Source organism: Pempheris klunzingeri, chromosome 1 (assembly GCF_042242105.1).
Source record: "Pempheris klunzingeri isolate RE-2024b chromosome 1, fPemKlu1.hap1, whole genome shotgun sequence".
Lineage (NCBI taxonomy): Eukaryota > Metazoa > Chordata > Actinopteri > Acropomatiformes > Pempheridae > Pempheris > Pempheris klunzingeri.
Window position 1 is genome coordinate 7,069,166 of NC_092012.1, and position 22,682 is coordinate 7,091,847.

The 22,682-nt window shown below is 39.3% G+C and overlaps 1 protein-coding gene across 3 annotated transcripts in view; it reads right to left on the reverse strand.

The window, feature by feature from the left end:
• Window positions 1–22,682, reverse strand: part of znf609b (zinc finger protein 609b) — a 72,339-nt gene that overhangs the window by 35,575 nt on the left and 14,082 nt on the right. For all 3 annotated transcript variants that reach the window (XM_070849430.1, XM_070849354.1, XM_070849509.1), the window contains one exon: window positions 13,179–14,065. In XM_070849430.1, coding sequence (XP_070705531.1) covers window positions 13,179–13,937 — 759 coding nt within the window. In that variant the 5' untranslated portion in view covers window positions 13,938–14,065. The remainder of the gene's footprint in view (window positions 1–13,178; window positions 14,066–22,682) is intronic.

Consider the following 22,682-nt stretch of genomic DNA (forward strand, 5'->3'; position numbering starts at 1 on the left):
GGACTAAACAACTCCCCAGCCTCCACTACAAAGAGGAGCTCATTTCCATATTAACACCTTTATTGATCCACTAACACATCCTGTCTTCTTGCTCCTACACAAACACCCTCAAGTCTTTTTGGGATATTTTGGAAATAGTATGGTGTAGGGGAGGACATGTACTCAGGACTATTCAAACTATCATGGGGATAAAAATGCATACGTGGGTAATTGTTAATTTTTTCGTTAGGAGGGTGAAAGATCGTCTCAGCAAAACAACAACTACATGGACCACTAATTTGAGAAAGCTTGCCCTGCATCTCACGTTGGAGGGAAATGATATCCATTCTTAACATGCCAAGCCATCAACGCCATCTGTGCACCAGTGAAGCACTTAACAAAAACAGTAACCCAGCTAAATGCAAATGCTGTCCACTTGATTTATTTATGTTTCTAAATCATTTCTCTGCTGCAACAAGGAGATCCAAAAGATGCAAATACAGTCCAAAAAGCGGTCCACGTCTGCTTATATCACAGTGGGGACGACAAAATTTGCACCACAGATGTGGAAAGCATACATTGTGCAGAAATTAAGTAATGATGTATTGTGATTCTGACAAAGTAAGCTGGTAAAATGTAATCTGAACCAGTAAAATACCAACAGTAGCTATTTAAAAAAAATCTTTATATGCATGTCTAGGGTTTTTATTGAACACAATGGACAGTGATCATTCTGGAAACACCAACCACATGGTGTTGCAGCAGATCACTGGTTGTATTTTGTGTAGCCACACTAAAACAACGTGATCTGCAGGGTCACTTTGAGTGATACATCAGAGCTGGAGGGCTTATAAAATGCCAAGACTGCATAAAGGTTAATAATACTATAAAGTGGGATTTTACAACTAGGATAAAGTGCATGTGGTTTGATAATTTTCCAAACAGTAAAATGTTGCAAAATAATCTGAGGAACATAGATTACATACAGGTATGTGTACATATCCATATTTACGGGTGGAATACAATGCGTTGATGAATGAAGTCGCATTGTGTTGGGGCAAATCTGAGCCAGATTCAACTTTTTTGGAGCCCTCTACATCGGCACTCCCACTGCCTTGAACTGGTGGTCCTACTGAAATGAATAAAGGCTCAAAGGATCGTAGCCCAATGCTTTCAGTGAGAACTTGGCATGCTTTCCCTGTGGTTGCATGGATTTTACGCGGTCCTGGTTTAGTCTCAGTGCAAAATGTATTAATTTTGGGTGTATTTGGGAAAATAAAAATGTGGTATAAATTTGAGTGTTTTGACAGGGGACTCTTTCTCTGCCTACAACTGATAATGCAACGCTTCTGCATTCAAGGACACTGATGCAGTCTCCATTGAGCGTATCAGCATTCATAAGGGGACTCTGCTGTGGCAGGGGTGACTTTGATGCATGTAGTACTCTTGTTTAAGGAAAGGAAATAGCATGAGAAAATCAAACGCTCACACACTGGAGACTATAAAAAGTCATTGGCACACGACCAATGTTTAAGGAGAGGTGCAGCAGAGGACAATCTACATTTATCACTGTATGTCACATAAGGCTTTTAATGCAGTAAATCCTGCAAATACTCATAATCTATAAGACACACAGATCACAAGTCTGGAACCAGAGTCTGCAGCATTAAGACATAATTTGTTGGACAAAGGGAAGAAAAAAGGGTAAAGTTGCAGAAAGTGTATCTAATACAAGGAGTAAACTCAAATACTTTTAAAGGAATAGCTTAGAAAATGTAACACATAGCGTACAATGGAGTTAGGCTGTCAATTATGACTATTATTTCCAAAAATTTTACACACTGAAGTTAATGTTTGGCTGAGTCATCTGCTGTGGAGGGCCAGTTTATGTGGTCGTTCTGCTGACAATAACTTCATCATAACTCTTTATATATTGTTATTTTAATGCTCTCACCGCTTCATGGGCCAAGTCTGGCCCTGGTCAAAAAGCCTCTGCCAGCTGCATAAATTTAAAATGTCATGTAAACAGTGGCCGACTCCTTGATGTCAAAGTCAAATAGTTCCATGTCATCAAATTTGAAAGGGCTTGGCAGCAAAGCAAATGTCAGTTAGGGCAGCGGAATGGCACAACCCAACAGTGTGTGAACATTTAATGCATATGTAGTTTATTTATTTATTTATCTATTTATTTCTCTTGAAGAGCATTAGATTGGCGGGAGGATTTAAGGGATTCAATGGTGATGAAGCGTTAAGTTGTTGGACTAAGGCCCAGGTCAGTGAGCCACACGATGCTTTACCTCGTTCTCAAACGCTCTCTTCCCCCAACATGTTAAACATGAAGGGCTTCAGTGTAATGCTCTCATGAGAATTACGCTTTGCTGAATAAGTAAATCTAAGCAAATGCTGCTGAACAAAAAGCATAAGCCTTGCATAACGCACCTTGCCTATATCTTTCCCCCCTCATACTAATTACTATAAGTAATGTCTTGCTTTAACACATAATTTTTAAATTGACAGGAACATAATTTCTCTCCATTAGTTACTTTTACTATTATATCAATATTGAGATTTCTTTGTTAAAAATGCAGTTTACATAAAGGGAATAATAGAGGACCTATTAGTTGAGAAATTTTATTCTTTTGTCTATTTAAGGGGAAGCCATGTAGACCAAAAAATTGCATGTAGGCATACGCTCCAGGGTCTTCAATCAAATCTTTGAGAAATTTTGCAATAACTACTTGTAAACATGTGCAACATAACCTCTCACAGACATCGTTAATAATCCATCCAATCCATCCACAATTTTGGCAGTGACAAAAACAGCCATGCAAAATGCAAACCAGTTCGAAATTCAGTGCTATATTGTGCACAGTGCAAGCATCCATCGACTCATGAATGTTTGACATTGGTCCCAAAGGACGGACGTGTTCTCCCTTTAATTTCTATCAGCGGTATAATCCCCTTTTGAAACCCTTTTTAGGGTGAATTAGAAAGGCCCTGCATTCAAAGAGATGAGTGGAGAGAAGGGGGCGGGAATAATCACAAGGGCCTGGCTGTCTGTGTGGATTAGAATGGGAAAGAAAATCCTTTCATCTCAGATCTGTACTTCCAAGCTTGGAAGCATGCGCGCACGCTCTCATGCACGGATGCAACACACCAAATCACCAATGCATACATCCCACATATTAAAGCCAATTGTACTTATTTTAATATACAAGAGATGGTTATTTAGATTTAAACAGATGATATTCAGTAATGCTCAAAATGGGCATGGTGGCCGCTGGATTAAAGAAAAGCTCGTATAAAAGCTTTGCTCTCGAGGCTGACCTCTCAGTTTGGCTGTTGGGCAAGACGAAGCACATGATCTAACTTGCTTCTCCAATTTCTCATGCTGAAATGTGGACTGCTGCTCTATTTTTGGCTGACAGTCTTTTGACATCCAGTAAAATGTAATGAGAGGGATAAGACCCGTGAACTCCCCCAGCCAGAAAACAATAAACACTCCAAACACCACCATCTGACAGATAAGAAAATGGATTAGCCATTAGGTCTCTCTACTCAGTTGTCTACCTCTGTACGGGTTAAACTGAGAGTAAAATGACAAGAATCCTAGCTGTCCATGACGGGAGCTGACAATAAAAAGATTGTGTTACTGCAACGACATCTTATACATCTGGAGGATGAACGGCAAATGGCTTTATCACACCATAGCAATAAGAATCCACTGCTTATTTTACTAAAATTAAACAAAACTTCAGACAGTCCCGTTGTCATTAGTCCTTTATTAATTTAGTAATGAATGGCTTTGTAGTCCAAATCTTCCAGGTTTCCCATAAATAAATTACTAATTGTCCTCACTGAGGGTACTTCACTATCACTACAGTTTTTCCTGTCCAAAATCACATAATACTGGACCGGAGAAATTCTTTCGACAGTCAAAAACGCCACACACAAATGTGTATACTTGTTTTCCAAAAAGGCTACAGAGCCAGTCAAGTGATACTTTTTGGCCAATTATATATAATCACACAGTGGGAGCTGGTGAGAAGTGAGTTAAGAAACCAACTAGTCGATACAGCAGGCTCTACCATGCTGTGCTGTTCAAAGAATGTTTTCAACTGTCTTTTTGGCATGAAAGAAATTTACTTTCTCTACGACGTATAGCATTTTGTCTAGACTACATGTAATGTAGCAGCAGGCTGGCTGCTTAAGGCAGTGGCCCAGTGGAAGTGGTTGTCTCAGAAAATCTTTCCCTATCAGTGGAAACCAATGAACAGAATGCACACAAAATTTTGGATTACATGCATACATATTAGCTTATCACAAATTGCAGTTTGTTTGCGGAAACACAAATTTAGTAAAGTTAAGATGTGATCTCACTCTTAATTGATAATATCAATAATCGTTGGTTGCAGCCAACTCTTTGTTAAAAACCGTAACCTAATAACAAAGAGCTCAAGGTGCCGTGTTGAGAGAATAAGGGAAATAAGTAAAACAAACCCACAGACAAACCCTGCCTTTCTGTCACTGTGAAATTATAGCAGATCAAACTTAACAACACTCTGGTACCAAGTATGTACTGGTGACATTCGTAGACAGAAATCTCAAGATGTTGCAGCTAAAACATCAAGCTGGAAAATCTCAGGACAGATTTCATATAAATAAAAACTAAAATAGCATCGACTCTTTTAACTTGTTGCAGGACAACCAAAGTGGTGAAATGAAAGTATTTCTGTAACAGTGTATTTCAGGGGAAAGAAATGCTCCTTGTCAACAAGCAAGTATGGAATTTTATGGCAGAAACATTACTAATTTTCCAAACCTGTTTGATTTAACAACAAACTGGCTGCAAACAATCCCCTTAGAAAAGAATTAGGGGGGAGGGCAAGCCACGTAATCCTCTCTATAATCACTCTTGCTCAAACACTGCCTTGTTGTCAACTTCCTTTGTTAAATTAAACTAACCTTTCCCGAGCAGTTAAGCTCTCGGGCTACAAATATTTTCTCATCAAATGTTCTATGATCAAACCTGTTTCAATATTGATTAAAATTGGAAATTTTATTGTGCACATGTTAAAATAACAAAGGGTCAAACTACCATGAGCAAAAAATTAGGAGGAGGAAATACTTTTCATGTGGCCAAAAACAATAGAGATTGTGCAGTAACAAAGCCTTCAGAAACGACAGAGAAACCTCCGAACACGGTCTGCAAACCTTTTTACAACCATAGCAAGTCAGTACAAACTTTGAGCCACCTCTTCCCTCACTGGTAGAAAATTCCAGTTGCGGGGGGAAAAAGCCACGTCTGCTCCTCCCCACTGTGTGGGTTTTGTTCTGCTAATCAGACCACATGCCTCAAGGATTCAGGAATCCAAGAGCTCTCAGCCAGCTCCTCTCATTCCACATACAGCCGCAGCAGCCTGTGACAAACTATTCAGTGTGTTGGGGGGTTAAAGACTCTATCCATTCATAACACTGCTCAACTCTCCCTCCCTCCTCTCCTAATCTCAGGCAGTTCTTTACCCCCCATACCACCTCCTCCTCTTACCCCTCATATGCCCTCTCACCACAGCAGAGCTCTTTTTTTAATCTATCTGCATACTGCACACTGGGTCTGAATAGGCTCATGGTTTATTATTAGACCATGGTCCAACCACACACCCACCACAGTTTTAAATAGAAAAAACAGAACTAAGCCTACATCGAGGTAGTGCAATGAAAGTCTTGATATTTGGCTCTCTTTCCTTTGCTTGTTTCTTCCTTCTTATTTTGGTTTGTTTCCTCTCTGTTCTCCCCTCCCTCGCTCTCTTGTTACTCACGCATTGAGAGGCGAAATGAGGCACACTGGAAATTTGCAGGCTGACAATGGAAGACAGCTGCTCTCACTGCATAAGTCTTTCATGAGCTGAATTAGTTGTACAAGCCTTTGCTCCCTTCCCCCCACACATGCCTCCCTCATAGCAAGCCGTTCCAGACACAGCAACACACCTCGTGGAAAGCTTAGGAGAGTGAATGACTGGGAGGGATAGACAAAGCATGACAGGGGCTTTGTTTTGCCGTTTTCCGCCGCATGGTACCGGTTCAACTTGACTCTATTCTACTCACTTGTTTCGGTTTTCCATCAGCAAAAGTTGTGGATGTAGCTAGTACATTTTTTGGCATCACGTCATAGGAAGTTCAAACCAAGCTGATAATAAAACGTGACATGAAAAATCCTCAGTCCACTGATTGATCAGAGAGAATCACCCCTAGCGCGACATATAAACCTGGTATTCCTAAACATCCAAGCCACCATCAATAGTGACCACAATTCCTTTTTTACACTCAACCCCGATTTTTAAAAAATGCCAGCCTGCAAAACCGTGTCATGGTCAATCACTGAAGTGCAGATGCATCAAGATCACAACCCCTTCAATAACCTCTGTTGTATGAGAGTAGCATAGCTCCTTTAAGGAATATGGCAGTGTATGTGAGTGTAGTGAGTGGTTGAGCGAGTGACGAGAGTGTGAGTGGCAAGATTGACAGTGAATGTGAGCAGAGCAGTGGGAAAGGTTACTAGTGACATTCAGTCAGTTCGGCAGTAAATGCACCTTACAAGTTAGAGTCTGTCAGGGAATATAGACAGTAAGGTGTACATTGAAGGCGATGTCATGGGAGTTTCAAGCAATACTGCTAAGATGATCAACTAAGAATCCTGCCAACACTGAGGGGGTATTATATTTCATGGAAATCCATAAAAGTAACAATATCAAAACCTAGTAGGCGTAGCATATAGAGGAAGCACAGCATTTGACCAATCGATCAGCTTTTTGCAAAAGTAGCCCAATATGTTTCCGGTAGAAAATCAATTCTTTATGATGTGTTGCCATATTTTTGTTGAAAAGAGAAGGTAAAATAAAGTTTCTAGAATGATACTCATGTTAAAATAAATTATTACCATGTTTAAAAGGGGCTGAATGCCAAAAAAACTGCAGATATCACACTCCATCATATTCTGAAGCTCGCACATTTTTGATTAATTGGATAGAAAGGAGATATATGAGGTCTCTGTGCATTTCAAGACAAACGCTTCAGATTTCTGGTACACTTCAAACTAAATTACAATATCAATGTCTAAACCGATAAAACAGAACCGCCAATAAAATTACTTTTAAGAGATAAAAATCGCTAACAACACAACACACATTAGTACAATTACACTGATAGAAGAAATCTAACCTGTCTTGTGTTACAAAATACAAAAGAGCTGGTGTCACACTATGACCATGAAAAACTAATGAAAGCATGCTACTTGAAAGTGGGAGTCACAGAGTGCTATTACTCAATGGATCACCGAGCTATTCTAATAAAGGAGCGACAATATGGCATTCACACTCCCAGCATGGAGTCTCAAGGTTTATATACACCTTGATTAGCTTTGAGAAAATTGTCAAGCATGGTTTAAAAACACTATTCTGCTAATTACAGACACACAGAAACCATTTATTATGAGAAAGGCATCAGTTTTTTAGAGGATCAACTATATGGGTGTAAAACATGCCGCCCAGGTCAAGTCGGCAATGCAATAGTGAGTGAAAAAAGAAACTGCCTGTTGGTGAGAATTTTGGGATGGAAAAAACAGAAAAACATCAAAAGGGTTGCTGAGAAATTGCCAATAAGGCTCTCACTGCAGAATTTGATCCTCTCACTACTAAGACAAGTTGCACTCATTCCAACCACAACTCTTTCAAAGTTGACCTTATTCCAAAATGCACTTGCGGTAAAAGGAAGCTTACTTTATACTCAATATTAAAAGTGACAACAAATCCCAAAAGCCTTCAGGAAGTGGAGATACAAATCAAGCTAAACATTTACTAAGGTCAAGGTGACTACGGGCAGTGTTTTTGACTGAAAAGACGGGGTTCCAGTATTAAATATTTCCCAAAAAAAGCCTGTGGTGCCTCTTGACAAGGATTTCCTGAACAACAGGACTATAAACTGTGTGGGCCACTGCATCCTCCTTCTAATTCAATATCTGAATCCGTGGTCTGAGGAGGTAGTGTATGCTGTAACAACCCTCCTATATGGATTTCTAGGGGTAAGGTTGGTAAGGGGTAAGTTCCTGACCACAAGTGAGTGAAGTGTATTTGCAGAAATACTCACCATGGCCTATGGACACAACGGATACAGCATTCTTATTAGTTAGATGGAAATTAGATAGTGAAATTGCTACAAGGAGATTTGCTAGATAAAACTTATCACAGTGTGTAATAAAACACTTCAATTATACATACATTTTTGGCACCTTCTGTCTGACAGAGTACAAAATGTAAGACTGGTGGAAGGATGGTGTATTGGGATTTTGAAAAATATTTCAACTATTTCATTTTCCTTACTGTCACCAACTGATTTAACTACGATAAAAAGAAAAAAAGATAGCGAGCACAAACAAGTTGGATGCTAATAACACTGAAATAGCAGCATTTTGGGCTTTCACCAAATGACAGGAGAGAGCCAACTATTCTTGGAAGCTAAAGCTGTGTGTAAGTTTTATGGTAGCCACAGATAAAAGTTAATTTATTCCCATCTCAGAATCAATCCTCCATTTACTACTGCAAGGCTATATGCATGTACCAATGCAATGTTTTTATGTCAAATAACATATTTTTAATCACCAAGTTTTTGACCAATGTTATATATGCAAGATTAAAATATTGAATACCAACAAACTCTATAAAACTGATTTCCCCCTGACAATCCATAAGCACTTGTATGCAATTAGTGACATTTGAAAGTACCAGCTTTTTGTTGTAGTATATTTTTTTCCACCCAGTGATTACACACTCCATTTTGATTTACACTGATTCTACAAGCTGTTTTGATTTGTAATAGCATGTCAGTGAGGAATGAGACACTGTAAACCTTGACAATGTGTGGTATGCATAGTATGCGTCTCAGTCTGCTAAAAAAGGAGTATCCCCTGGACAGAGACATTCACATTAAGTGGAAAAATAAAACACCCAACCAATGTCAAAATTATTACAATGTCATTTTCTATGTATCATGCAGCTTTTTGATGATTAAAAGGAAGTTAATGGTAAACAGTTCTATTATTAACTTCCTTGGTTGTAGTTTATTTCTATACTTTATTGTAGAGTAGTGTTTTGTTTTTCCTATACGCCCAAACCAGTTCACATTGTTATAAGAGCTGCGGCTAATGGCAGCTGTGGAAAACAATTAGTGTGAAATGATTTCTTCCTGTGGTAGCAGGGGACTTGTTGAGGCAACAATGAAGAAATCTCGAAAGCAATGAACTAGGGCAGGCTGATAATTCACCAGAATTATTTATCAACTTTTTGAAGTCGAACATTGACCATATTAATACATTGTTTTGTATTAATATTTGTCTAAAACTCTGTTGTATCATTCTGAGATACTATTATCATGATAAAGTGTACTGACAATGTAATACTCTGTAATCATTTTGAGTTCAACCATATTGCTAAGCCCTATAATGACACCCACATAAAATGCCTTCCTTGATATGTTAAAGGATCGGGTTATGCTAAAAAAAATAGTTTGTTTTAAGTTCAAACCCTGGCTGCTTTTTCACTTCTGCACAGCTGATAACAACATGAAGTGAGACTAATTATTGAATTTTTCAGTTTTGAAAGATTACAACAACCCCAATCCAACACTGGAGAGGTATGAGCAAAGAAGTTAACAGTATACCGACAGCTTAATGCAACACTAGTAAGAGTAAAATTAGGGAAGATCTAAATGCTTAAGATGCATGTTTGTGCAAGATGTAAAGGAGATCTAACATATTTATATATTTGAAGATCATAGGAGGGTTTCAGAGAAAATGTGATGTTTTTTAAATCCTGCTGTTTAATTGTCTTGATACTAAAGTAACAACTCTGCTGATCTCTACAGAATTCTCTTAACAAGAACATAGGTAAGCCAACTGCCTCACTTTGTAGAGAGCTTCTTGATGTAATTTACTCTCCCTCTTAAAATAAGTCACAATCTCTCTTCTGTTCCAAAGCCTTTAAAAGCCCTGGCACTACTTAAAGGGAGTGAGCTGTAACACAATAGCAATAGTCAGTCAAACGCAGGCAAAGAGAAAGAACTGAAGCTTGCTCTTATGAGATCCCTCCACTCCTGAGCCGGACATCAGGGGCAATGCAGAGCAGCGGTTCAGCTCTTTCATTCAAGTGCAACCTTTCCTTTCTCCCCCCTTTTTCAGAGTAACATTGCCAGTGTAATTTTCCATGAGAGCTGCTCCATTTATCAAGGCCAGTGGCACATTGAGGCAGCTGATGAATGCCTTACTCCTCTAGATTTGTATAATGAGAGGTGGGAGAGTGAGACACACTCAGAGGTGGTTAGCACTTGTACGAAGGAAGAAGAGATGATTTATTCAGCATCTGAGAGCCAATGCTTTGGGGAGCTTTAACTTTGGACACAGACAATGTAGTCATGTTATTACACCTCTGCCATGGAGAATAAGATTGCTGGTGAGACACATGCTGATTAATGCTTGAATTACACCAGACATGGGACAGCTAGTTCTTTCAAATTAACGGTGAAGTTTTAATATGGCTGCCAAAAGTCTACTTCCCCAACATCTTAAATAATGCCGTTGTATTGCATGCTGTTGCACTATTGCATGATATCAATATCTACAGTGATCAAAAATTTAGACCAGTTATTAAAGAAGCTGTGCCAGAGGAAATTATTTTCTGAAATTTCATTTTACAAGCCACATGGACTTAATATATTGAACATTTCTAACTTCAACATCCCAAAAAGGTGTGACATGTCATGAGCAAGTAAACAGGATTTCCTGATCCTGCCACAGGGCACTGATGGAAAGTTGTGAGTCACATCAGTAGTCATTTCTCACGCATTTTATTTCATCAGATTTGGTATCGAATCCACAGTTTGTGCAGCCTGCCAAAGAGTCTAGCCTGTGGACAATGAACAAAAGCTACATTGTTGCTAGCGTGCGATGAAGAAATGTGATTCTATTGCCACATCTGGGACAAAAAACAGTCATGTGAAATGCTCATTCTAGGCACGGGATTACGCTTCTGACTGATGTAATAGTGGAGTTCATGAATGGATATCACAGCCAGAACGACACTGTATGAGACCGATGCGGTGCACTTCTGTCAGACCACATGGCTACAAAACTTTTACTGTTGCCAGTGGGAGTATCTGTCACACAGCTAGTGCGTTTTCAGTTTGACAGTCATGTGAAATTCAGTATATATATGCTAGCTAATTGCAACTAACGTAAATGTAATCCCTTATATAGAGTAATCTGATAAATGGGGTCTCCCAAACCCCCCAAAACACCACGAGACTGCGATTTTGGTGTAATGGCCAGAGTTGGAACTGCAGATTGTGACTCCAGTACAGCTGCCTAAACAAGTACAACAGACATGGTTGTAAAAAAATTAATATATTTGTCTGAGTGTAACAGAAATTATTATTTGTATCATTATATTCTGAGCTATTGGGCAATCAATGACAGCCACATCAGTATATATTAATCTTAGGAACCCTTTGGGGCTTTGCACCTGGTGTTTGCTTGACTTTTTTCTTTCTTTTTTCTTTCTTACTTTCTTTACTTTTATTTTGACTGCTCTACACAAGAGGCAAATTCCTCATTTGTGAAAATCTATTCAACAATAAACCAGATTCATGGCATGCAGTTCTACTTTTACTACATTCAGGATGTTCTCTATTCATTTCTGCTTCCTTGTGTGACAAAACATTCCAGTTTCTCCATGTTGATGGAAGCATGGCGAACACGTCTGAAGACACCAAATGTTTATGAATAGAGATTTGCTTTGGCTCTTTTGAGAAAAATACACTAAATGTCTATTAACTGGGGTGACCAAGTTGATGTGTGCTGTAATATAATCACATCCTTTTTTCATCATGTTTTCAAGGTTACCTCTCACCAGCTAGCTATCTGAATTCAGTTGTGACCTCTCCTTTATTTAGTGCCATCAACCAATTCATGTGGTTCCCACTCAAAAGCCTTTTCATTCTAAATACATTATGATTACAAAGACGTTTCTGAAATTTCCTTTCATAGCAGTCAGCCCAAGGAGACTGTACAGCTTGTGTTCATGACTGGGTGTCCTGGATTTAAGGAATCAAACAGGCTTCCTCGCGGCCCATCCCCCATGCCACTTTCAGAGCAGCAGGAAAAACGACGAAGGCGTGCTTTGCACCAGTTCCCTCCCCCACACACTGCTCCACCAGGCATTGCTGGGGCTTGTGGGATTAAGAATGGAACACGATGACAGACAAAAACAGTCCTCAGCACCTCCCTGCTCTGCTGTCTTTTATACTGCCAGAGCATGAAAAGGCTGCTATGAGGCATACAATAGACACAGTGATAGATCAACTCTATGAGTGAACAAGATAAGTGTGTGTGAATAGATACACAAATCTTTATATTGTTCTTGTAAGATCATGTCAGTGTTGAAATTGTGGGACAAAAAAAGTGAACACTATGTGACATTTACTGAACTTCACAGGCGTAATGTGATGTATATGGCTGACAATGTGTCTATTATATTCTTGTCTGACATTAGGCACTTAAACTTCCTTTTAAAATGAATCACACCACTACTGTCTACAAGGGAAAAACACCCAAACTGTGTAAGCTAACTGGTCTCAACATCATATTTGTCAAAATTATTCACTGTGTGTTAATAAGAGAAATCAGCAATGGGTCTTTTTAAGCATCACGTGTCAGGCAGCTTCAGGGAATTGAGTGCATCTCCAAGCCTGCTATAAGCTACAGGCTATCACAAAGCACCTCAACATCCTAACGGTGATTGGCCCTATTGTGTCCTATTGTATTGATCCATACCATGATGATTAAATTGATGAAAACCAGTGTTGTTTAGAAGATCATTTTCACAGACAAAAGCAACTCCACAGTTGCTAATTGCTGCTGGATTCTATGAAAGAGACAGATAACTGACGTGTTTCAACAACTGTGCTTGTTCAAAACAGAGTTCAGGGGAATCTAAAATTCACTGGCAGGCTTATAGGTTTGTTACACATTCCCAATAAAACCTAGAAGTAATAATTGCCTTTGGCAATTAGATTAGAGTAATATAACCAAAAAATAGTCAGTGAAATAACAATCACTAAACAAAACCATGCACCATAAAAAAAAGAAAACGTACCTTTTCATTTTTCACCTTCTTTAACGTCTTGCATTCAGTATTACCATTTTCCACCTCCTCTGGTTCAGTTTTTGTGGTCAATGCTGGTACTATCCCAACAGGTTCAAGTGCAATATTCCCCATTTGATTGGCTTCTGCCAAGTCTGTTGATTGTGTGTTCTCAAAGGACGCATTACGACTATTCCCCAAAGCAACTTGGGCTTGAGACACAACATCCTTCTCCGCAGCAGCGATTGCCACGACTGGGGCTCCATCTGTTTTGTCCTTCTTACTTTTCCCACTAGCCCCTTCTTTTTCTTTTTTACCACTCAGAACACCTCTGGAGGCTTTGCCCCCTTTTTCCATGTTCTTCCCAGAGGTGGAATTGTTGCCAGCAGCGCCTGCACTCGCTGCTGTGCCTGTTGGCTCCCCTTGAGTCCGTCCTGTAGTATCTTTTTTGCCCCCATCTCCTGCTGAAGCTTTGCTACTATTGTCTTTAGAGTTCTTACTGCGCTTGTATTTGGATTTGCTTTCCTTGCCTTGAGAGCCAGACACTGGACTAACAAACCTGATGTTGTCAGGCAATGCTGCCACTGCACTGGGTGGTGCCGCCATGCCGTCCTTGGTGCCAGACATCTCAAGTTTGTCCTTCTCTAAGTCAGCGTCAAGGTCAATAATCAGATTTCCAACACCGATATCCCACTCATCCCCGCTGTCGTAAGTGTCCACCGCATTAGAGTCCACACCTTTCCCGCCTGCAGTGCCACCACTTAGGGACATTTTATTGCCAACGGCCCAGGATTGCCTCAGTGAGGTCCGACACCCTCTCAGACGGTTGGGACTCAGGGGCAAGGGTTAGAGAATCCTCACGGTCTACTCGTTCCTGTCCCATTTATCCACATTTTGCCCTAGAAAGAAAGAGAAAAGAGTTATATTAGTCTAATGCTTCTGACATATAAATAATAGTACTACGACTCTGCCATCAGTGCACAGAGTATTTCATGGGGTACAAAACAAAAACACGTTTGATCAAGAGCCAGTAACTCTCTGGTGATCACTGCGCAAACCACTATGGTAATACCCACTGGTGTGACAGCACTGCTCCGAAACCCTCTCTTCATAATCACTTCCCACAGTTGTCATGGCAACCATGGGAAATGTAGCTTAAATCCTGCTTTGACAGCCAAGGTGGCCCCACTGTTCTGAATGACTGGCTCTCTTTTCACAAGGCACTGCTGATAGTGTCACTGCTGATAAATAAGGAGTAGCTGGCCTCACACACCCCCACACAGTTTATGGAGCCGTGCCTTTTCAACTCAAGAACACAATGGTAATCTTGCATTAACAGAGGAGCTTAAAACATGAATGAACCAGTGTATGCCTCGGGAGAACATCAGTTTGTTGTATTTGCTCATTCAATAAAGCCAAAAGGTCACCATGTTCATATCTTTGAGCAAATAAATTCCTGTTTTGTTTAATCTAAATATTTGCACATCTTCCTTTTGTAAAAATGCAGCAGTGATTGATGGCAATGAAATAGGAAAAATGTGGGCATCAATGTGAACTTGTTTGTGGTTTGTGTGTTCATTGTGAGGGGCTGTGAAATGAGATCTCTTGAACATAGTTAAAAACAAGGTATATAACTAATTAAGAAACATTTTGTTATGTTTGATGAAATTCTAATAACAGGCTAACATCAATCAGTAAATCAAAAAAACATGGTGTCTGTGCATGTCACAGTCCTGTAATAAGCCAACTTGCATGGCTAACTGGATGCACTCCACCCATGCACTCAGTGCACATGACATTAATCTTCCACAAGGCTAGGCACAAATATTACTAAATTTGAGCTGTGGCTCAGTGACAGCGAGTTAGCCAGCACGCAGCACACACACTTAAGTGAGGAAGAGAGAGCCACTACTCTCAAATTTGTGTACTGCGACAGATTCTCCTTCAGTCAGCCAACAGCATAAAGCTCAACCTTTGAGCTGAGCGAGCAGTAAGTCTGATGATTCTGGCCTTTAACAAAATTCTTTGTTTGTTAGACTGAAAAGTAATGAAGCTGTTGTCTGAGGTGGTGCACAGAGGAAACAAGTAGCCGCGATGGCCCGTCTTCTCATCACCATCATGGATTCGTCCTCCAGCAGTTAAGTTAGTCAGGCAGCAGTGTTGTGGGCTTTGGTGGGAGGTCTGACGGAAAGAGTGGGATTTTTTCAGTAGGATACTTTCAAAATCTAGTCACTCTTGCTAGTTTCTCCAATGTTACAGACCCCGCCTTTAATATGTATTTTAGTTACACACAACATCAAAATGTTGCTGATCGATTTCAATTGTAGCTTATTTGTAAAGCACATTGAGGTTGTATCTTGTAAATAACACGCTATATAAAATACAGTACCATCACTGCTCTAATGTTTGCCTTCAGCATCTGCCCATTAAGTTTGTTAATCTTAAATACCACAGCCAATGGTATTTGGATAGTAAAAATCTTCTGTGAGGAAAAGTTAATGATATTCTTATAATGTATAGATAATTGATTAAAATGAAGAATGCAACTTGCCAAACCATAGTTTGTTTTGCACCATATAATGTGTTTTTTTAATTTATTTTTACAGCTTCCTCTACAAACACGACTGACACACACATTTACAACTTTAATTGTATACACTAGACCATTATGACCAAGTACTCATGTGGCTATCAAGTACTACATGTAGGCCTTGTAATCTTCTGAGTTCAACTAACATGAAGATGCACCAGTACCAGAAAGAGTCCATTTTCTGAAAACCTTGCAGTTCTGACCCCCTGAGAGCTCACTACATGGAGGTAAATAATTAATGCTCACACGTATGTAGTTCTGATCTCCCCTTGCGATAAAGAACGTGAAGGATAAGGAAGCCTGAGCACAAAAGACTCTGGAGTGGTGGTCAGGGTGAAGAGATCAATACTGCCTCAAACAGACATGAATTCTGATGAACCTCTTTGTGCTGCTGCGACCAAACAGACAAAATACAGCCAAGGCTCATCCTAGAAAGACCCTCTTAACATATTTATGTACATAGGCCCTTAGTTCTGATTAGCAGTCATTGTATTTGTTTAATGTTTCATGCTTAGCTTAAGTAAATCATTCTAAATTTTCTAGTGGGTCTCTTTTTAGTAATTAAGGTATCAAGCTCTATTATAATATTTAACTTGTACTTTATTCATTAGCCGTAAATTACAAACACAGACTTGCGCAGCATTTAAACCCCAAACTCTGAAGTTATTACAAATTTACACCCCAAGACTATTAGCCTTGTGTAAATACAGCTCATCCTGATGAGCTTATCAAGATAAATCCTGAAGCTTCTCCATAACTATGACAGCACCCAAAGAGATTGTATGGGGATAACCACATGTCTACTACTCACACATATCTACAGCTACCTCATTACTGTTGTTAGGACAATTCATCTCTCTCAAATGGAAGCATATATATATATATATAGATATATATATATATATATATATATATATAAAACCATTTGTCCAGTTATGACATGATCACAGGCCCATATTTATCTTCCTCAGGGAATAAACTCAAATACAACAACTGCATCCAACTGTTTCAGTACACACGCTGGTCATCTAGTCTTTAAAGCAGGCTTGTTTCCACTAACTGACAGAAAAGCAGTCATTTTGCACTACCGAATCCACCATTACTCAGCACTCATTAGAGCAACAGTCCAAAATGGCAGCTGGATCACATAATGCACAGAGCTTGTGTTGATTCAGTTACGGGGCCATTTATATCACCCCCAGCAGTGACAAAGGTAAAACTGTTGAACAATCATTTTATCGCCGTGCCTGCTTATTCCTCACAGATGGCTCCCCAAAGGAACAACAGTCAGTGGCAGGTTTTGGAGGGTGGAGAGGTGCAGCTGTCCCTGTTTGACTGGGTAAACAGTTGTGAGGTCTAATTTGTCCAACACCTCCACAAAAGAGAGGTTGTAACTCTATCGGCAGTTGACCTACTGTACTGCCCTTAGCTGGAACTGCAGTGCAAGCCCTTTTGAAAAAGCCCCACTGAGGAAATGTCCCAGCGAGTGCCCCGTTGAGCGAAAGGCATGCAGGCTGTGCAACTCCCAGAGTGCTTGTCCTTTTTTCACAGATCCAGTTTCATTCAGCAATCTATCACGGACGCCACATAAGCTGCAATGAAAGTGCAGAAAAAGACAGAGGAAAGCGATCTCCGGTCGATTTGCCATGAAACAAAACTAAATCAGATCTGGCATAATGTTGTTTTCAGCATGTGATTGTTAGGAACACCATCTGTGCGTAAAATAGAAACTGGAGTATTAAGTTTTGTCTACATTCGGTCACTGACTCAGACACAGAGCACAACACTGGAACTGTTTAGCCATTTCACTCACTGTTTATATGTGACAGACAAAGACAAAGGTGTGGATCCCGATGGAGCATAAAGCAAAGGTGAAAGCTAATAATAGACTCTTACTGTGAATTTCTTTTGCCTTTTAAAAATGCTAAAACACCACTGTCCCCTTAACTTGGCAACACAAAAGCATGCAACGCTCCAAAAACATGGAATTCATTAAATATACATTCTTTTTTTTCCCCCAACAGCAATAACAACAGCATGTGATGGATAACATATGTTTCAAGTCCTGCATGTCAGAAAGCATAACAGATAATTACAGTTTGAATTGCACACTTTTAAAAAAAACAGCTTCTCAGCTCAGGCATAAATGAGATATGCCCTCAAATTAGGCATGTGGTGACATGAAAATTTCACAGTATGATTATCTAGGCCAGAACAATCTCGGTACATGATATTATCACAATAATTACTAATGTGAGATGAAAATCTTTGGGCAGTATTAAAACGTAGCTCCTTTAATGACAGAAATCACTTTTTTTCATTATAGGAAAGTCCAAGTTTTTGGAAAATACCTTCATCCAGAACTATACATGTCATGAGCATTGCTTTTGTTCCACTAAATGCGTACTCATAGGCATGCCACTGGGGCCAGGCTTTTGTTTGTTGTTGTTGCTCCTGCTATAATTACAATCATAAAAATATTACACTATGCTACAATGTTTTGATTTTTTTTTACTGAGGTGCGTATGTGGTCATAATAATTATTTTCTCATCTTTGCTCCCAAAACTCCAAATCTCATTAAGGGCTGAAATATGCCTCTGCAGAGTTACTTTAAATTGTCTTGCAGAGGAGTCTGGTGTGTCGTAGCTCAGAAATCCCAGCTACATACCCTGCATAACTGTGGCTCTGTGCATCAAACAAGTGCTGACTGGTTGAGCAGTGAGGGATATCCAGGAGCACTGGGGTTGGGCCAACACCCCAAACATATCTAAAATAATAAATCAAATGGCAAACAGGCGGTTTGTTTATTTTCTGTCAATTTCGTTCTCTTTTAAACAGAGAAGGTTTGGGTTTGTTGACAATAAAGTGTACAAGAAGATCTGCATTGCCCACTTATATGGTGCAGCTAATGATTATTTTCAAAAACAATCTGTTGAATATTTTCTTGATTAATCAATTAGTTGCTTGGTCCATAAAATGTTGGTCTGTGGCTCCCATAGGCCAAGGTGATGTCCTCAAATGTCTTTTTTAGTCCACAGTACAAAGATATTAAGTTTACGGTCATAAACCAAAAAAAAAAAACAACAGAAAATATTAAAGTCTGGAGTCAAACAATTTTGAAATTTTTCATTAAAAATGATTCAAAACAATTCAGCGATTACTAATAGTAATATAGTATATTAGTATAATAGTATAGTAATAGTCAACAACTAATCGATTAACCAACTAAATCATTGGAGTTTTAGTGGTTACAAAGTCAATCTGCTATTCCTTCTGTTTACAAATTAAAAAGCAGTTGCAGCACTAACACAACCAGTAGACAACAAACTTGAATTGAATGTGAGTCTGTCAGTGCACATCCTTTTCTCTACGGGTCATTTAAAAAGGCAGGTCCCCATCCAGAGAGACCCACAGTAACCTCCATGTAATTGGATTGTGGGCTTGAGCTGATTACCAAAATAGAAATGTAGCCAGCCAATCCAGGTGATGGGAATCATGAGTCTGTGGGTCAGCCAGCACCTTTATCAGTAAATATGTCAATGGCAAAGTGCCACCTCACTGAGGCTCAAAGAATGTCATACATACACTATGCATACTTTGCAAAGATGATTTTGTTGGTAGTACATGGAGGAAAGTTAAATTAGGAACTAAATGAGGTCACTTTTGGTTAATACTCCTTAAACACATAAAAAGGGTTTAATTTTAATATTCCCATTATTATCATTGGTTATTTTTTTCCCCTGACTGCAGCAGCTTTCTGCATCTCTTGGACTGGCAGCTGTATGACTCAGATCAGTAACCAAAGAAGTGTGAAATATGCAGATTGCTCTCTGGCTGTTTAAGCTTTAATGTCCAGGCTCTGGTGTGATGCAGCAAAAAACAAAGCTCTTACACTATGCTGCCTCAAACCGTATGATGCTTCATGGTAGTTTTCCAGTAAAGAGGGTTAGGCATTATAAAAACGCTTTCTAAATGCTACCTGTTAACCAGGCAAAGACTCCTCGCCATGTCTGAACAGGCATATTACAGTGTTTACAAAATCCAAATTTATGGAAACTAAAGTGTGTTGTTTGAAAAGCTCAGTTTTTGGTGTGAAAACCAACAGCTCACTGAGGACTAAAGTTACCTTTTGAGGAAGCTCGATTCGCGAAAAAGCCTTCACACATAATATCCATCTTGCCAAGCTCAGTGTTATGCATTTGTGACCAAACCATAGTGGTTAGGACCAATCAGCACAAAGTTATGGGCGAGGTTTCCGTGCGACAACAGTGAGAAGAAACTGGTCGTTCGAAAACAATGACACCCCCTAAATAGGTAAGCATAGATGCTTCCAAAGCATCAATTACATCTGGAGAGTTTTTCTTCTATGAAAAAAGAACAAAGAACAGCACGTTTCCCAACTGGCTTCAGCAAGCGGTTTAACTCTGTTTAATGTCTCGATCTGATTGTTGCAGTTGGCCTGTGTTTGACAGTGATAGACAGCTGGTTCATCCAATCACCTGCCAAACAGTTTGTATGGACGACTTTCCAGATGATTCTGTGGAACAAATTATCTGGCACACCAGCCAAGCTAGGACTAGGTTTAACCCATTCCTCCTGTTTTGTGCGCAAACAGGACGTGTATGTTACCAAGATGCTCGCTGGATGTTAAATAGGGCGGCACTAACGAGTATATACTGTAATGTATATAATCTACAAGCACTGACACCAATCTGTTTTCATATCATCCCTGCTAATCTACTGCCATAGGCATGGTTGTTTTTGACAGAAAATGACTTTATAATGAACAAAGACCTCTGCTGCTAGGTGTCTGGGTGCTTCATATAAAGTGTTTATACGTTGTTATCCAATTTAGCAAACGCTATGTGAGGCAAGACAAGTTTATTTATATAGCACCTTTGGCTAAAAACAGACAAATCAAACAGTAGAATAAAAATCACAATGCATACAGTGCAGTGCAAGATATGAATAAATAGTCCCAAATATGATTTAATAAAAGGCAGTGGTAAACATAACCATTGTGATGAATATCGTGAAATGAATCGCGGAAACCTTCTTATATAATTGACATTTTTCATGTTACATACTACTCATTCGAACAGCCAGTAAGATCTAATGTCAGGGGATGCTGAGGCTGACTACAGTACAGATTATATTCAAATAAATATGTAAATGGAAGAGTGTCTGATCATTATAAAAATGTAACTACAGAGTTGTGCCAGAACCAAACGTAGCCATCACTTCATATCATTTTCTAGGCCAATAAACACACTGCAACCATAAAACATAACAGACTGCCAGACACTGTTTAACAGTTCTGTCCTTTGGCTCAGTCCTGAACCCTCCAATCTGATTAACTGCACTTCAAATTAGTGTTCACTTTATTCTATATAATGGCTCAGTAGCAAAGAAATGTAATCATATTGTGTCCTTGAGAATACTCAGCCTACAAACACAGGACTCATGGGTGCCAACATTTTCTCGCAGTTGTTCCTTAAAATTGCCACTTGCAGAAACACAAATCAAACACAAGCAGCTGTGCAAGTGCAGACTCCACCTTTTGACTGTTATGACTACACCATTTTATTCTAGTATAGACACTTGACCTGTGATTAATGTTTTAGTTTTAAAGATAAACTTTTTGTAACCGTTTATGTAAGTAAACCAGTCCAGAGGCATTGGAAGAATTTAGTCAGGCACAGAGTTTGAAGAGACAAATTCAAAACAAATGTTATTAGAGCAATTTATTTTCTTTTATTATGCAGACAGATAAGTACAATAATGAGGAAAATGTGGGGGCTGGAGCGAGCTGACATGTCCAATTGTGGGAAGGTGACTGCCAACAAATTCAACTGAAGGCTGTACACATAAATAAAGAGCTACTTGCTTAGTATTTGTATATATGTTCTACACAGCATGTTGAAAAACCACCGGTTTAGAATAGAAGAATGTTGTGGGGGCAGCTATGGATAACTGCAACTTTTTTGTGAGGCAAACTACTTGTAAACCAACATTAATCTTGAATCACTCAGCAGTATTTCTAGCTACACAGCTTACACTCACTTTGATAGTGATATCAGTAGATTAAATGAAAGAACAAACACTTTCTCTGAAGGTTTAAGTGGCTGACAGATGAAGTCAGCTCTGTGTGAATTAAAATCAAATTGAGCTAAATATCACAGTTGAATTATTACAAGTAAACAAAACATTTTCTTCCCATGAATCAAAGCCCCATTTACTGTCATTTCATAATGGAAATGTTTGCCACAGTAAATGACCTTGTTCTCATTCATGCAAGCTGCAAGTACAGACATGCAAGTTCCTGTCACAAAGTACTCGTTCCCTATGAAATGCTATTAGAAATAACTTCCGCAAGATATGTTGAAAGAAAAGGAAAATAAGTGACACAAAGACATCACAATTTTGTCAAGCCTAAGTAGTGGTGACTAGTGAAAACGCAACCTAACCATGAGTAGATATAAATAATCAAATTGTGGGTTGTCTGTGACAGCAGTTGAAGCAGAGGATGAAAGAACACACACACTGGCCAGAGTGTAAGGAAGCCCCAATCTTAAAACCTTGACAAGGTGCCAGATTGATTTTTCCTGTACTCAAAGAGGACTAGCAGAAACAAGCGCAGCTCCATTACCATGTTCAGCCATTCCCCTCTGTCATGATTTCTGAATTGCAAAAGCCAGTCACTAAGATTCACTTCTCAAAACACTTCTCATTATCTCTGCTTACTTCATTCAATAATTGAGACACTGTGTCCCAGTGCAAGTTGATATAGTAACTGCAGGAACTGTGGCTCACAGTGTTGTTCGTGTTTGTGGTCAACTGTAAAGTAGGCTAATTGACTTCATGCTTCATTACTCAGTAGAAAGACTGTAGGTTGAAATCCTTAAACAATCTTAATTAACCTAAC